The sequence below is a fragment of the Leptonychotes weddellii genome, chromosome 7 (genome assembly GCF_054177405.1).
Source record: "Leptonychotes weddellii isolate Sample4059 chromosome 7, ASM5417740v2, whole genome shotgun sequence".
Classification (NCBI taxonomy): domain Eukaryota; kingdom Metazoa; phylum Chordata; class Mammalia; order Carnivora; family Phocidae; genus Leptonychotes; species Leptonychotes weddellii.
In genome coordinates, this window is record NC_138375.1 from 5,000,031 (window position 1) to 5,016,980 (window position 16,950).

Genomic DNA, 16,950 nt, shown 5'->3' on the forward strand with positions numbered 1-16,950 from the left:
TAACCTAATTTTTCTATCCATGAACAACAGAGCATCTCCTTATTCATCTGTGTGCTTTAGTGAAGTGTAAAGTTTATATATGTTATTCTATAACTTGCTATCTTATCCTTTTTATAACCAGTAAGTGAAATACAGATTCAGGTTTCCTATGTAGATAATCATATCACCTGAAATAATGAGAGTTTTATTTTCTCTTTCCTAGTACAAAGACCTTATGTTTCTATTTCTTATATTATTGCACTGGTTAGGAACTCTAATATTATATCGACAGAATTGGTGATTGTGGGTACCCTTGCCTTTTTCCTAATTTTAAAGAGAGTCCTTTCATAGTTTATTTAGGATAATAATGGTTTTGTAGATAACCTTTGAGATTTCCTTTTGTTACACTTTACACAAAAAGTTTAAATGTGATTGGGTGCTGAATTTTACTAAATTGAAGTGATCATATATGCTCTTTAAGTTGTTTTTTAATCTTTCAATGTAATGAGTGATAATTATAGATTTTCTAATATTTAACAATTTTTATGTTCAAGGCAAACTGCATTTTCATGACATCTCTTATAAAATGTTGGATGTGATGTGCTAGCATTTTGATTAAGGGTTTTGCAAATAACATTTTTTTGTTAAGTGAGTTTGGAATATTCCTTTGAACTATCTTTTTTTTTTTTTTTAAAGTTTTGCTAGTCTTATAAAATAAATCAGGAAGCATGTCTTCTTTTTCAGTTTTCTTTAAGAGTTTAAGAGTTTTTGGTACGTCGGGAAGAGTTGATAGAATTGGCCTGGAGAACACCTGGGCTTGTTGCTTTCTTTGTAAGGAGATTTAAAAACTTCCATTTCAGTAGGGTTGATACTAAAAGGATTGTTCAGTATTTCTAACTTTATTTCTTGAGTCAGTTTCAATAAGATAGTTCTAGGAATTTTTGCTTTTCATCCAAATTGTCAAATTTAATGGTTTGCATTGATAATACTGTTCTCATTTACATATATTTTGTCTTTAGTTTTTATTTATAACATTATTGCTTTCTTTTTTACCTTTCTTAATCTCATCAGATGTCTGTTCTGTTTTAACCTTTCCAAGAACCGTCCTTTGTCCTTGTCAGTCCTCCGAGTAAGGACAACACAAGCAATGCTGTCTCCAGACAGGCAGGTCCAGGGCCCCTGACCCCAGGGCTGAGAACTGATTCTTCATTAGACCCAGACCCTTGCCCTGGAAATTGTCCACTTGTCTGCTGTTTTCTGCGACCTCTGAAGCTCCCCTTGTTGATCATGGTCTTGAACCCATCTGGGCTGATTGTTGGGGAACCTTCCCCACTTGGGGACTCAACAGTTGTCTCTGCCCATTGCCTGTCAAGAGACAGAGAAACCAGAATTCCCTTGAAATCTAGAACAGCCATAGCGCAGGCTGGTATTTCTTTTGGAAACACACATCTCTCAAGATGTATTCAACTTCTTATCTGTTTAATTTCAGGCATCTCCATCCAGGTGTCTGTCAGTGGTCATCGTCATTCTTTTCAAGACATACTTGCTAGATTTGCTGTATTCCTCTGCCTTCTCACCCCATTTCTCTCTCTCCCTCTCCCCCCTTCACTCTCTCTCAGCAGGCGCCTGCCTGGAGCCTGTTTGAGTCCTCTGGTCCTCTTTTCCCTTCCAGTTGAAGGGATTTCCTGGCACCATATTCTTCGTTGGACTTCACTCTCCATCCTTCCACTTTTCAGCAGTGAGCATGGTTGTCCCCAGTGGCGGAGTTTTTAATCACCTCTCACCCTGGAACACAAGCTGAATCATTCCCCTCTTGCCTCTGACAGATCCATACGGTTCTGGACTGTATTCCTTATACTTCATTCCTCCTTCTAACCAACCAATTGTTTTCTGATCTCGTGTTTGTCCTGTGCTATGTGAACACATGTGGCCAAAAGCAGAGAACCCACGCTGGTCACATTTTGTTCAATGACCTCTTCTGGAGTAGGGGGTCTATAAATGCTGGCCAGAAACCAGATCAGACTCACTGCCTATTTTTTTTTTTTTCCATAAAGTTTTATTCCCTGTAGCCTGACCATCATTTCCATGTGACGTGTGGCCGGTCTCAGGCTGCAGTTAAATGGTGTGACTGAGACCATGTGGCCGAAGTAAAGCCTCAAATACCGATGATCTAGCTCTTTATGAAGACAGTTCCCGAGCCCTGCTCTAGACTTAGAATTCTGTTAGGGCGTCTTTTGCCTTCCAAGATAAATGAGAAACCTATGTTGGGCCTTTGCTAACTTGGCTGCCATTTTTCAGTCTCTGATGACAGTGTCCTCCAGCTGCCTAGCAGTGGTCAGTGCCATCCACGTTAGGTTTTGTCAGAGTGGCACCCTATTTCATGTACTAATTTTTTGTTATCAGTGAAGATGTTAGAGGTTCTGATGGGTTACCAAACCCCAAATTTGGCCCAACACGCCAGAGGTTTATTTCTTGTGCACACATCCTGGCCGGGAGGGAGGTTCTGCTCCAAGAGCTGGGGCCGCAGTTGTCTTTCTCGTGACAAGTGCTTTTGTAATCACTGCGCCACGGAAAGGGACGTGCGGTGTGGCCTCACATGGGCATTTACATGGCCCTGGCCAGGAGACAGACCTAGAGTTCAGCTCATGTTTCATTGGCCAAAGCCTGGTTACTTCTGACTTCCAAAGAGATCAGAAAGAGCTTCCCGAAAGGAATCCGGAAGGAAGAAATAGGGAATGTTTCTGAAGGTCTCTGACCATCCCACCTTCCTTCTACTTTCTGTGGGTTTCTTTTGTTTTTTTTTGTTTGTGTGTTTTGTTTTTGTAATTTCCGAAGGGGGATACAAAGTTCATTCGTTTTTAGCCTGCTTGTTTTAATGGAAAGCTTGGCGCCCGAAGGGAACATTAGGGAATCAGCAGAGAAGTTGCTAACCAGTTGGCCACGCAGGGAGAGCTGAGGACCTGAGCAGCCTGCATCCTCCAGAGAGAGCCTCTCAGGGGAGTTCCTGAGAGCGCTTACCTTTGCTTGGCACCACCTCTGTGAGCACATAGCCAAATGCCTGGGGAGGGGCCAGGTCTGGGCTGCATGCAGAACCTTAGAGAGTCAGGGCAGGCTGGGGCCCACCAGGCTCTTCCTCGTATATCTCTGACCATATGTGACCAGCAGGCTACCCTTCCTGGGGGCTGCTTTGCTTCCACCTCCCAAATCTCAGGCAAGCACCTCCTGACACCAGCTCTCCCCTGGGAACATTCAGGGAAGGGGATTCTGGGAAGTAGCTTTAATCACTTTGACTACAGAATAATCCAGCATAGTCTACTGCTTGTTTACTGGGTATCATGTACACTACTGTTAACTCTGTTTTACTTCTAGATAAAGAAGATAGCACAATCGTGCTTCTACCTAATATAATGCAGCTCTTCTTCATACAACTGAAAATAACGCCAACCATCTCCCTAAAAGAGGATGTGAAGGGCCATTTTATCCACTTTAGTGATGTTCATTTCTCATCTGTCTAAGGAACAGTGTACTTTAAAAATCCTTTATCTTCCATCCTTGAGTTTAAAAGCTATTCATACACTCTTCATATATCTCATGTTATATCAGAGGGAAAAAAGAAAGGTAATTACTTAATATGCACATACACACACAAAGAAACACATTCATACGAGCCCAAGGAAGAGATGTAGCTCCTGCCATTCTCAGTTCTGTGGCTGATCACAGGGACAGAGCTGGTATTCTAACGTCCCCCTGCTGCCCGTTCCGTATTCCTTGTGCCTGGTGCAAGTATCTTATCTAGTCATATTTCCTTGGCAGGTGGGGTGACATAAACAGTTGCTTCACCTGGTACTTTGCAAATAGACCGTATTTGTTGTTTCCGTGAACTTTCATCCCGGGATATGGGAGCAAAAGAGACACCCTACAATCAGCGTTTTGTCATTCCCTCCCCTTCCCTGCCCGCATCGTGTGTGAACAGCCCAATTTTTCTTGATAGTGTCCATCAGTCACCCCAACCGTACTAAAAGCTCTTTTCTACCCATTGGTTCGGTGACATTAGCCGCCCAGAGTAGCCAGAGAGCAATCTCTGTATCCAGTTTAATGGGAACATTATTGAGTCCCCTGGTGGAGGCTGTCCTCCTTTGGCATCTAAGCCCTCAAAACTGGAACAGCGTACATTTACAGGACTGGGAATGCTAGTTTACAGGAGTGGGTAGCCACTCCTCTCTCCACCCCTTGATTCCCAGACCTGCGTGGGTCCCTGCGGTGGCGGCAGTCAGTGCCTTGCATTGCCGGCTGTTTCCACGCATCTTTTTTGTCCTAGGGGGTATCTCCCAGCTGACCCGGTGTTGCCCATAGGCTGGCACCCCTCACTGAGTCTTTAGAAGCTCATTCTCTCCTTCCGAGAAGGAAGCTGCTTTAGGGTGATGAGGAACAGGGTTAGGTCAGCGAATTCCAAGAACATAAGCTCATCGTCATGCGTCATTTGCTGTAAAATGAATGCTTCTGTCAGAAGCCATGCTCTGTGAAATACCTTGTGAGTGGAGAGCACATGGGGAAAGTCCATGTATGATGGTTTGGGTGGAAGCGTTACGGACAGGAAAGCAAACCCATATCCAAAGGAGGTTCAATTCAAGTGAAAACAAATCTCTGCGCCTTCCATCAGTTGTAACTGACCTGCCATGGATGGCTGGCTGGACCTCCAGAGGATGACGCATTTAAGGGGCTCAGAGTTATAGTGCTTCGATTGTCTTCTTTTAGGTGGCCCCAATATATTCTGCAGAACCAGACATCATTCAGACCTGGATTTTTATTGCCTCAGGCAGCAGGTCATAGGGAACTCTGCATGAGGACATAGATGCAGATTGAGAGAGACAAGGTAGGCAGTGTGGCAGGACCAGCGCCTATGAGTACCTGTGACATTTGCTCATGCAACTTACTTGTGCCTTCAGAGTCTCCCTGAGCCCTCGCTCATGCAGCCCACTTCCATTTGCTGATGGGATGCTACTGTGCCCATCCAGCTTCATGCCTGGTGGGTCACAAAACAGTCCCATAAACATGAGCAGATTGGATTGCGTGGAGACTTGGTGATGGTGCATGGTTAGTGTTCAGTCCCTTTTGGGGTTGGTAATGAGCCAGCAACTGTTTCTCAAAATGAGAGTAATTATCTGCAGAATCATGAAGAATTCTTCCTCAAGCACTGGTTTGGGTAGAGAAATGGGCACTTTCAGGGAATCTGTGAAGCCAAATGTGGCTAGTCACCCCATAGGCAGCCAAGATGGACAGACTCAGTGGAGAGGTTTCTGGGAATCCGTTACTTCTGTGTAGCTACTACCTCTGTGCTTCCGCAGCCACGTGTCTGCTGGACCACTGTTCACCAGTGGTTAGAAGTTGGGCAGAGGAGCAGGGTATGAGGCGGGGGCAGTGAGGATGAGCCGAAGCCTTGCCTGGACCTCTGTGACTGCCCATAATCCTATCTGACTTTGAAGACTTGAGGTGAGGACTTGCTCCATTTCCACCTCCCAAATCTGACACAGATTCCTCTTCTGTTCAGTTTTTGTTTCAGTTTAGAGTTGTGCTTTTTGTGTTACCAATAGGTGATTAATTTTTAATTATGTTTTTGTTATAAACTTCTAATTTAAAACTGTGATCATAGAACATGGGTCTCTGTGATACCTCTTCTTTGACACTTTTTGCAAGTTGCCTAGTATATGATTTTTATAAATATTCCATGTGCACACGAGAAGATTAATGTTCTCTCTAAGGTTGGATGTGGAATTCTTTATTTGCCAATAGGTCAAGCTTATTAATTATTATATTCAGATATTTGCATCTTTTAAATTTTGTTTTTACTTTTGTTTGCTTGACCTATCAATAGCTGGTTAGAGATGATGAAATCTGCTCTTGGTAGATTAATTTACTTCTCTACCTAGGTCTATACATTTTTGCTTTATACATTTTGAGGCTATTTTATGAGTTCATAGATGTTTAAGATTATTATCATTGCCTTGGAATTGAGCATTTTATCATCTTATCTTTACCCTTAAAGTTTTTATTTTTTACTTAATGCATCGTTCACTTCTGTCTTTTTAAGCCTAGAAATTAGACTCTCATTGTTTCAGATAGACAGTGCGTGTTTGGTTGTGCCAATGTATTTACCATTATATTTGTTCACCTCCTTCTTCCATATCATACGGTGTTTTTAGGATTATATAATTTCTTAGAAGTTCTTTTAGAGCAGGTTTCTCAATGGTAAATCCCTGTTTAAAAAATAATTTTTTGTAAATGTTTGCATTTTTGCTCTTATTATAAAAAAACACATGTTTTCTTGGTGATATAAGGTTGACTGTTATTTTTTGGTCAATAATCTGTCTTCACTGTCTTGCACTGTTGAAATTTCTGCTCTCTTGCGAACTGTTTTCTTTGTGGGCGGTCCTTCCTTTCTCTTTGTGCACTCTTAGGATTTTTTCTTTATCTCTAATATTTTGCATTTTTACCATCTTGTATATATGTTTGTATTTCTTTTTGCCTAACTGGCTGGAGTTGTAGATTCATGGTTTCATTAGTATTGGACATCCTCAACCGATCTCTCTTTAGATATTTTATGTCCTCAAGTCTCTTCATTTTGAAACTTGGGAACTCCAATCAGACATGTTAATACATTCTTATTCATTTTATTCTATTCTCTGTGTCTTAGGCTTTTTAATAATTTTTATTTCTTACATATTATAAAGGAATATTTATATTCTTTTGTTGCATTGTACATAAACTCTTTGGTTTATCTTCTAGTTCACTGATTTTCTTTTTAACTATTGTTTTTTTCTGTTTTTTGTTTCCGTATTTATTTTTTCTGTTTCAGTGGTTGAGCTTTTATTTATTTACATGATTATATTGATGAGTTTTACAGGTTCCATTCTCTGTGTGTTTGTACCTGATTAATTTCTGTTGTATGATCAGCCTTGAAAGTGCATCCTTTATTTCTTCAAATGTGTCAAATACGGCTATTCTGTATTCTCTGGCTGTCACTTTCAATGTCTGCAGTCCTTGAGAGTCTAAACCACTTATTTTCGTGGACCCTCGTTCTTAGTGACTGCTCATTTTTGGCAATTTTTGTTTTAAGATGATGACTGATTTTAATTGCTTGGAATACCGTGGTTCTAAGTGGGAAAGCTTTTACCTAAGAATAGTTAGCTCCTCTTTCCAAGATAGCTGGAATGTGCCCCAGTTGAGGTTTCTTCTGGCTCCCTTTGTCCCCACTTGCTGTCCTGTGGATCTACATACTGCTGAGGTTCTCAGCCTCGGTATCTCCAGGGCACCTACTGTCTGCAGAGCAATGCTGGTCCTTCCTCCTCCCAGCTGCCCCTGGCTTTTGTGGTCTAGACTTCCTGTCTACTTACCCACCCCTGCTGAGGGTTCAGCACTCATATTTTCTGTGTTATTTTGTTTTTTGTTTTTTTATGGGGATGGGTAGGGAAGTGAGTTGGAGATCTTGTCTACCGCTTCTAGAGACTAGCAATCCTTCAGGAATATTATTTGGAGTCTAGTTGTAGAAAGGAGAGTTGTTTAAAGTTTGATGCCCCATGGGAACAATTTCTTATGTAAAACACGCTTATTTCATGTCTTTATCCATATTCTTAAAATGTGAGTGAGAATGCTGGCCTGTATAATAGGAGCCGAGAATAAGTAAATATGGTCAAGACCTTAGGCCATATTTTTGTGTGTACCTAACAAGTAACTTACTGAGTTGCAAGTAGTGGAAGATACATCTTTCTAAGCAGGTGCAAACTGGTTCTTCTTACACATACCTATAATTTTTGTGTTTATTTTAAAAATATATGTATGTTATTGATTATTTATTCAGTATGACAAATTGCCCAAGGTATGGGTATAGGGGAAAGCTTTCAGAAGTTTTCAGGATTACTTTTGCATTTTACATTTAGATCTGTGCTGGGATCCATTTTGGGTTAATTTTTATGAAAGGTATAAAGTACGTGTCTAGAATTTTTTTGTATATGGATGTCTATTTAGTTGTTTTAAGATGTTTTGCTGAAAAGACTATTGTTTCTCCATTGAATTGTCTTTGTTCCTTTTGTCAGATATCATTTGACTACATTTATGTGGGTCTATTTCATTCTGTTGATCTATTTGTCTATTCTTCTGCCGGTACCATCCCTGTCTTAATTACTGTAGTTTTATCGCAAAGCTGGAAGTCAAGTAGGGTCAGTCCTCCAAATTTTTTCTTGCCCTTCAACATTGTGTTTGCTATTCTGGGTGCTTTGTCTCCCCATGTAAACTTTAGAATCGATGTGTTGATATCTACAAAATAACTGGCTGGGATTTTAACTGGGATTGCACTGACTCTATAGATTAATTTGGGAAGAATTTACATCTTGACATTATTGTCTTCCTATCCATGAGCATGGAATATCTCTCCATTTATTGAGATCTTTGATTTATTTCATCACAGTTTTATAAGATTATTTAATCAGAATTTTTGTTTATTCCTTTCATACCTCATGATAAAATGGAGTATGACTCTCTATGTGGAAAAGAATGAAAAATACATTTTCTATTACATCACACACATACATATATATGAATGAATGAAAATATGTATCTGTAGTCAAATGTATATTATAGCTAAAATCTGGTTTACTTTTGCCCAGTGACAAACCTTCAAAATAATTTGTGGTGATAAATTATTATTTAGAGTGCAAAATGGGCATCATTCCAATAATGAACAATCAGACCAGCCTTGGTGAGAAAGTATTGAGATTGTACCCGTGTTGCATTTTACATGAAGAAACAGGCTTAGGGAAACGCAGTGTTCACCCCGAGTCACGCAGGAGTGGGGATAGGACCCTACCTTCAGTCTGTTGGACTTCAAAGTTTTTTGTTTTTTTTTTTTTATAGAAAAGCAGTGTTTTGCATGAGACTGTCCTTTACCATGTAAATTAAAAATAGCACTGTTTAACAAAAAAAATGAAAAATACAAGTGGAAAAGAATGAAAATATAGATAATCTGTTGCTCTGTGGAAAAGCCTCTAAGAAACAAAAGAGCTGTCGCATAATACGTGAAAGCGATGGGTATTTAATAGGCTTAGCAATTAGAAGCCATCCAAAATTACTAGAAAATGCATTGAAAAGGAAAGGATAAGATGTTTGAAGGGAATGAGCAAGAGGGACCCATTATCATTAAATAGATGATACCATGCTCAAGATCTCCCTTTGAAAAGGCATTTTCATATGTTTCATTTAGTTTGCATTGTAAGGTACTTTTAAAAACATTTTTTTTTTTTAAAGATTTTATTTATTTATTTGAGAGAGAGAATGAGATAGAGAGAGAGCATGAGAGGGGGGAGGGTCAGAGGGAGAAGCAGACTCCCCGCTGAGCAGGGAGCCCGATGCGGGACTCGATCCCGGGACTCCAGGATCATGACCTGAGCCAAAGGCAGTCGCTTAACCAACTGAGCCACCCAGGCGCCCTAAAAACATTTTTAAAGGCATTTTTTTAGTAAATTTTAGGAGCAATGAGGGCATTTTTGTATGTTTCACTTAGTTTGTGTTGTATGGAGTTTTTTGTTGTTGTTGTTTTTGTTTTTTTACCTATTTAAGGCGTGTCTTAAAGGTGTTTGACTACTACTAAAGGCATTTTCAAACATTTCACCTAGTTTGTGTTGTATGGTGAATTTTTGTTTCCAGGAAGGGAAGTGGGGTTTGGGATGCATAAGCATATTTCATTGAGACTGACAGTGTTTTTAATGTTTTAGTTTACTTTATTTTAAGCTATGTTGTTTGTTTTATGCTCTGAATTTTGAAAACTGGAGTAGCTCCGAAGAAAACAGCCACGGGGTGTGCCTCTGTGGCTTTTTTCATCATCCTGTCCGCTGGGAATGGACCAGGGGAGGGAAGAGAGCCCGTGGCCCAGGGACTGAGGGCATTCCTGCATTTCATTTACTTCCCCTGGGGGAGAGAGACACGTGATGCCAGCAGTAGGACTGGGAAAGAATGTGGCCCCTAAGCTTATACATTCTTTAATGAATGCTCCACTGTTTTTTTCCTTGACACCCTATAAAAGATCCTATTTTGTGGAGAAGTCCCTATTAAAACTTGTTTGGAGTTTGAGTTCAGAAGGCAAATGCAGAATCAATTGCTGGCTGTCCTCTTTTGGGAAGAGCTGAATTCTTCCCTGGGCTCAGGTTGGGCGGTGGTTAGGGCCAGCAGCCTCATGAGTAGCAGCTGAGAAGACAGCAGGAGGCATTGGCCAGGGACCCCGGCTCGCCTCCCGAGGCTGGGGGATGCTGGATGAAGCTGAAGTTCTCCGCTGTGCTGGATCCAGCCCATCCTGCAGTGCATCTGCCCCCAGGATACAACACCAGCCCCCTGGGATCATGGTGTGTCATGTCAAGACAAGACTGTCAAGACAGTCTCACGCAAACTTAGGAGCCTTGGAAGGCCCCTTCCTCCCTCAAAATGGATTCAGAATTATAGTTTACAATTGTGTTAGCATCAACATGTATGTAACCTTTGACCCTAAGAGCTTTTTTGTTTGTTTTGATTCTAAAAGAAATTAAAACACATTTGTGGACCCTTCAAAGTATTCTGCGACCCAGATGCTGTGTTTGCTGTGCTGAATGGGGAAGTCACCCTCGGCCCAGAAGAGGCACTTCTCAGTGATGGGGACCCTGAAATTCAAAAGAAAATGAGATAGAGACTCCAGTACTTAAGACCTGAAATGGTATCAAGTCTGACTCTATGTACTGTACCCGGCATGAGCAGACCTTGGGTCTTTGTCTTGTTTCCAGTTAGATCCCTTCTGAGAGAAGTGCAAGGAGAGGCCAGGTAATGCCGCTTTCCCCCGCTTCCTGATCCTTTCTGTGCCTTCTCGTACTAATTTTCACTTTACCGTCATGCATATTTTCCCACCATTTTCAGTCTTTCCCGGAGAAACGAGAGCCAGTGAAGTCAACGATTGTTTCTCCCCGACCAGGTTAATGAAGTAAGTGAACGGTCACACGAGGAACACAACTGTCCTGGTTTCTTAGGGGCCAGCTTTCTGCCCACAGTTCAGTTAAGTTCATTTGGGGAGGTTTACAATTAAGTTTTCACGCAACATGTGGGCAGCGAGCGGCCGGGATCTCAATTGGATGTTCCCAGAGGACATGCGGTCACATCCAGGAGCACGTTTGTTTGTGGGGTCGGAGTGTGGGGAGCGCTCGGCCCTGCTGTACCTCTGAGACCCTTTGCCATCATCAGAGTGTGTCTGAGTACAGCTCAGGCACTTAATCATGGGCAAAAACAGCCGTGGGGGGGAGAATAAGAACATCACATTTGATCCTCTTGTCTTCTGCCAGTTCTGGAAACGTACAATATTTTGCCCCTTGGTCTCGCTTGCCGTCCGCTGCGTGAGCAGAGGCCAGAGCCCCGCGGTGGTGGCAGCCTGCAGTGACCCCAGCCGGACCCCTGGCCCCCTCCCTCCCCAGCTCTACCGTCTGCAGTGACTCATTTTCATTCTTGGGTCCTCATTTTCCTCACCTGTGGAAGAGCACAGACACTATGCCCCACACAGGGTGTTGTAAATATTAAAGAGGTTAATATACGTATGAGTGCTTAGCACGGGAATATGTACCTTGTTATGTGTTGTGGTTGTTCTTGTGGTGGTCTTTTCCCCAGGTATCAGGTAACACGTGTAATGGTGGGGGAGAAAGGGAAACCAAGTCAGTTGAGAATTGAGGGAGGGCTTAGGGCCCTCTCTTTGCCCCGACGTTAATCTGGAGTCTGTGTGTGATTTGGCAGATCTGCTCTGCTTCCCCGTGTCCCCGTGGTTAGTGGTTTGGTATCAGGGTGGGGCCATCTCCAGTGTGAAGCTGGAGCTGCTAACGGGATGGAGTGAACCCCATGCCGACGAGAAAAGATGAAGGGCTTGCCAGCCTCTGGTATTTGGAAGAACTGTCCCACAAGTCCCGGATTTTACTGTCTTTGCTATTCTAAGGCCTCCATGAAAGTTCTTAGGGTTCTGGCCATGTGGGTTCTTTGATCAAGGTGCATTAGTGGCTACCTGTGTTTGGATGAGGGATGAAGATTTTGGTGGGTTCCAGCCCACAGGGAGTGCTGTTCATGGAGACTTTCTAGCAGTGCTTTGCCAAAGCTAAAGCCTGAAATCCATGCTGCCGTATTCAAAGGAAGCGTGACGTCTATCACGTTGAGTGGACATTGTGTAGAATAGAAATAGTGTTCCTTTTGTGCGTGTGTGGCTAGAAAGGGATAGATGGAGAGGGAACATTAGTGTGCAAAAGTGGACCTCAAAAAATGCATCAGGGAGGCTAATACTAGATGCTCATTTTCTTTTTGCCACTGGAGCTCCAGAGAAGTGGGGAAGTAAACCAGCCAAATGGCACGTTCTTGCAAGTGTTTCCTGCTCTCTTGCTTCTGTAATTAGTATTTTCTGACCCTTTTCTCTTAATATGTGATCCCGTTAAAACATTAATTGCCATGCATTAAAATAAAAGCTCATCCCTTGGGAGGCTCAGACCATTTTTAGATTTTTAAATAAAACATTTCAAATCCATTTGGAAGACTTAATTTTCTAAGGCAAGGGCATTTCTGATCCTCTGATTCAGGCAGTGAAGTTGCTTGTCTTATTTTTATCCTTATAGTAAATATTCTTACATTCACTTTTGAATAAAATCCATTTCTCCATTTATCAGGGAAAATCTAAATTTGATGGTGTAGCTGTTTTGCATAATTTAAATATACAATACTGGGTTATTTCTATAGAGAAACATAGTGATTTAATGGGAAATTTAAATTTTCAGACGTTCAAACTCTCCTACTTCTGGAATAATTTTTTTACAACTCGATCTACTTGACGTTGATTAATGTTGATGGCATTTGAGGACATGAACCATGGGTACCACCGGGTTGCTAAATTGTGCCTTTGCCATATTTTTCTTCCTCTTAGGAAGTTGAAGACCACGTGGCATTTTTAATAACGGTCCCGACAGCCCTGGCGATTTTCTTTGCGATATTCGTCCTCGTCTGTATCGAGTCCGTGTTTAAGAAGCTGCTCCGCCTTTTCTCCTTGGTGATATGGATATGTCTCGTGGCCATGGGGTACCTGTTCATGTGCTTTGGAGGCACCGTCTCCCCCTGGGACCAGGTAAGGTGTTCAAACATTTTTTGTGTTTTCTTTATACACTTGATTGATGACATGCTTGGTTCCGCAAACCTGGCCCTAAACTGGAAACAGGAGACCTGTGGCTGAGAAGGGCTTTTAAACTAGCCGTGTTAGCGGTGCCCCGTGGGTGAAGTCACTCGACCGACGCCCATTTGGACTTCTCAGACCTGCCAGCCGCCAGGGCGTGGGCCTGGTCTCACCTTGTCACTTGGTTGAGATGACTGGGTCTGGATATACTCCTCATACTGCATTTGGCTGCATGCTCTCCTGGTCCCTGAGTTCTCTATTATGCCAGGATCCCTCCGGGATCGGAGCCTTACCTGTAACTCTCAAACACTGGTTGTTGCCTTGGACTCTGTCAGTTACTAGATCTTCCTCCTTACACACAGACTTCTGTGACACTGATTTTATGTCAACCTGATTCTGTCATATCAATAGGATGGTTTCATGCACCTGTTGGGAACCCATGGTTCTCCATGTTGACCCTGGGAGGCTCTTGGCTTAGGAAATCGCTACACCTGGAGGATGTTAGCTCTTTAGGACTCCCCTCTGTGTGCTGCCATGTGGGTGCATGCTCTGGACTGCCCGAGTAAGCCCTGGGTTGCCTAGGGTGCAGGGCTGGGCTATAGGTATGATATACAAGTTGCCTAGCTTCAAGCTCCTAATCAAAGCCACGGGGTTCTGTAGCCATCCAGGAAGAGAGTGCATTGGGCACTGCGTGGGCTGTCACAGAGTTGGTGGGGACTCCAGAGCGAGGGGTGGGTAGGAGAGGACCAGGAGCCAGAAGTGGAGAGAGGAGAAGACATTAGGAGACCAAGACCAGTGAGGGAGAATTGCTGGAGAGGCCAGAGGAGAAGAGAGATTCAAGATGGCCGTGCACAGAAGGGCTCAAGTGCCAGGTCAAGGAGGAGAGCATTGCTTGTATGCCACAGTTGGAGAGAGCCCTGGGTGAGCCCAAAGGGGAGGTTTCCAGCGGGTTCTATTAGGAAGTGGTCTCGTGGCCTCAGCCAAGCCATCATCCCGTTTTGGCCTAGTTTCCCTTGCAAAGGGAGAGCCTGGACTAGGTGAACTCCTCTTGGTCTCTCTGGCTCTGAAGGACGCTGTTATTGTGGACAGAAGAGGTGGTGGTGGCCCTGTCCTTTCCTGCAGCTCCGTGAAGAGGCTCCCCTGGTCAGGGAGGCTCCCTGGCCAGTGTCCCCATCACGGTCCCCTTCAGGCCCCTGGCAGGGCTGGGTATGCACCCCAGGATCCCAGCTCCTTCCTGGCCCCAGCTCCCCTCTGTCCACACGCCACGCTCTGGCCTCACCCCGCCGCCTTCCAGGGCACACGCCATCCCTCCCACCTTCAGCCGGCGCACGTGGGACAGAAACGGGGCACCGGCCGACAGCGGCCCCCCCGGGGCCTGTGTGTGCACCAGCGCCCCCTTGGTTAATGACATGGCTTTTCAAGAGGCCTTACTGTCTGAAAGGGCAAGGATCCTTTCTTTGTTCTTCTGTTTTCCTTTTGTTCCGAATTCTCTGAGCTTGCTTTCCCGTATCAATTACAGAATCAGTTCGTAATGTTCAGTGAAAACTCCAGTTGAGATCTGGATTTAAATTATATGGAATTTCTTAGTTTTTGCTTTGAATGATATGAAGCGTCTAGGAAATAATAAGAGGATACTATAAAAAACATCCAGAGATTTGCTATCATATTGTATTGAGCCTTTCCATGGAATGATGTGGTATGTCCGTCCAATAATTACGGTTTTCTTTTATGTCTGAAGACTTTTTTTTTTTCCCTTCATAAAATTGGTAGTGATTTTACTTAGACTTGTTCTTAGGTACCTAACACTTTTTTTTGTTTTATGAAAAGGATTTTTTTTCTAATTACCTTTTCTATTTGGTTAACATTGATGCATAAGAATACTGTTGTTTTTTATATTAATCTGTATTCAGCAATCTTGGTGAATTCTTATTAGCTCTGTTAGTCTATCTGAGGGTCTCAGCTTATCTATATAGACAGTATTATCATCTTAAGATAATTTAAGAAAATGTTTTTCTCCCTTTCCTGTCCTTAATTAACTCTGTTTGCATGTATTGTATTTTCTAATTGTATCAGCCAGGACTTGTCATGCAGAATCATGGGATGCAAGTGGCCTCAGTCCCGTTTCCAACATAACTGCAGCATCTGTAACTTCACCAGTAATGTTTGCTTTGTTTTTATTATTACAATTTCAGTAGAACCAATTTATGAGGATAAGGACCCCCCACCTGTCTGGAACGTTCTTCTCCCATGGGTTTTGTGGCTCCGTGTACCTTTGTAGACCTTGTCAGGGCAGCCTTCCCTGACCTCCAGGTGCCCCCCATCTGACGACACCCCTCACCCTGCTGCAGGTTTTCCGTAGCACCTATGATGACTGACTATCCCCTTCGAGGACGTAAGCTCCCGGGGCGGGGGGTCGGGGGGGAGGGTCGTGCCTGTCTTGGCTCTTCGTGTCTTCGAGCCCTCTGCCAAGAGCAGGCTCGCTCCGTGTTGTCATTCATGCGAGGCTATAGTTCTTCATCTCCAGATTGGTTGCTGGATTTTCTTTCTTTCTTTTTTGTATCCACTTGTTCTGTTTTTACCTTTTGGTTTTTTGACATTCCTTTTGGTTTTACTGCTGCTCTCCACCTGCTTTTTAAAAATCTCCTGGAGTGTCTTAAACGTACTTATTTCAGAGTCCTCTTACTTCCCGTTTCCTCAGGATTGATCTCTCCCAGGTGTCGAGTTTGTTGGTCAAATGTCTCAGGGGTGGTTATTTTTGTGTGCTTTGACGTCCTTGTTTCCAAGCTCCTCTTGAGTCGGGACATTCTCAGCTCCTGGTCCCCACGTAACCCCCGGGTTCTGGCTGCCTTCCCCGTGCTGCCACGGACTGGGCAGACCTAGTGTGCAGGGCCTCGGCCCTGTTGGCGTGGCCGGTGGGGTAGCTGGCCCAGCTCGCGGCCCGGGCATGTTTCTTGGAGCACGGCTGTGTCGGCTCCATGCTTGGGAAAGGCCCCCGCCAGGCCCGGGGGTCGCAGCTCTTTTGGCCACTGTGCCTAAGCTGGGGGCCTGGCCAGGTGTCTCCCTCTCCTCACACGCCTTGCCAGAAGAGGGCTGTTCCTCCTCTGGGGTTTGAAATCCTGCCCCAAACGTTCAGTGCAGTGATTTAAAATGAAATTATTCTGTCCTGTTAACCGAAGCCTCACATCTTTCAACACCAGCACCACCGATGTCGGCCCCCCAGGGAGCACTAGACTTCAAGAAGTGTGGCGGGAGGTTCACAGTGCTTGAGGAGGTGTGCTCAAGGAAGGGGTCCCACCGGCAGGTGGTCAGTCCACCGTCCTGCCGTGAGGAGGCGTGGGAGTGAGCCTGCGTAGACGGCAGGCACAGTCCACACGGGACCCCTCCCCGCTGACACCCACCACCCCGAGGTTTGATGACTTGTCGGGAGGACCCCCAGAACCCACTGCAGGCTGTCATGGTTGTGGTTTACTGCAAGGAACGAGGACAGACCAACATCAGCCAAGGGAAGCGTCCAGAGAAACTACCGACTCTGGAGCGTCCATGCTGTCTCCCCGCGGAGTCGTGGACGGCAGCGCTCTCGGCTGCTGTATGTGGCACCAGGCGCCGAGTACCACCTACCGGGGCAGCCGGGCCGAGCCTCTGTGTCCAGGGATTTTGCTGGGGCTCAGTCACCTGCAGCCGGCAGGGCTGACCATTAGCCTGCAGCCCTGGAGCTCGGCCCGAGAGCTGTGGTCTCCAGCACTTCTAGAGACACCACAGATCCCGCGCGGCCC

At 44.2% G+C, this 16,950-nt stretch overlaps 1 protein-coding gene across 1 annotated transcript in view; it reads left to right on the plus strand.

The window, feature by feature from the left end:
* Window positions 1–16,950, plus strand: part of ADCY2 (adenylate cyclase 2) — a 369,586-nt gene that overhangs the window by 9,144 nt on the left and 343,492 nt on the right. The window contains exon 2 of the mRNA XM_081825785.1: window positions 12,935–13,132. Coding sequence (XP_081681911.1) covers window positions 12,935–13,132 — 198 coding nt within the window. The remainder of the gene's footprint in view (window positions 1–12,934; window positions 13,133–16,950) is intronic.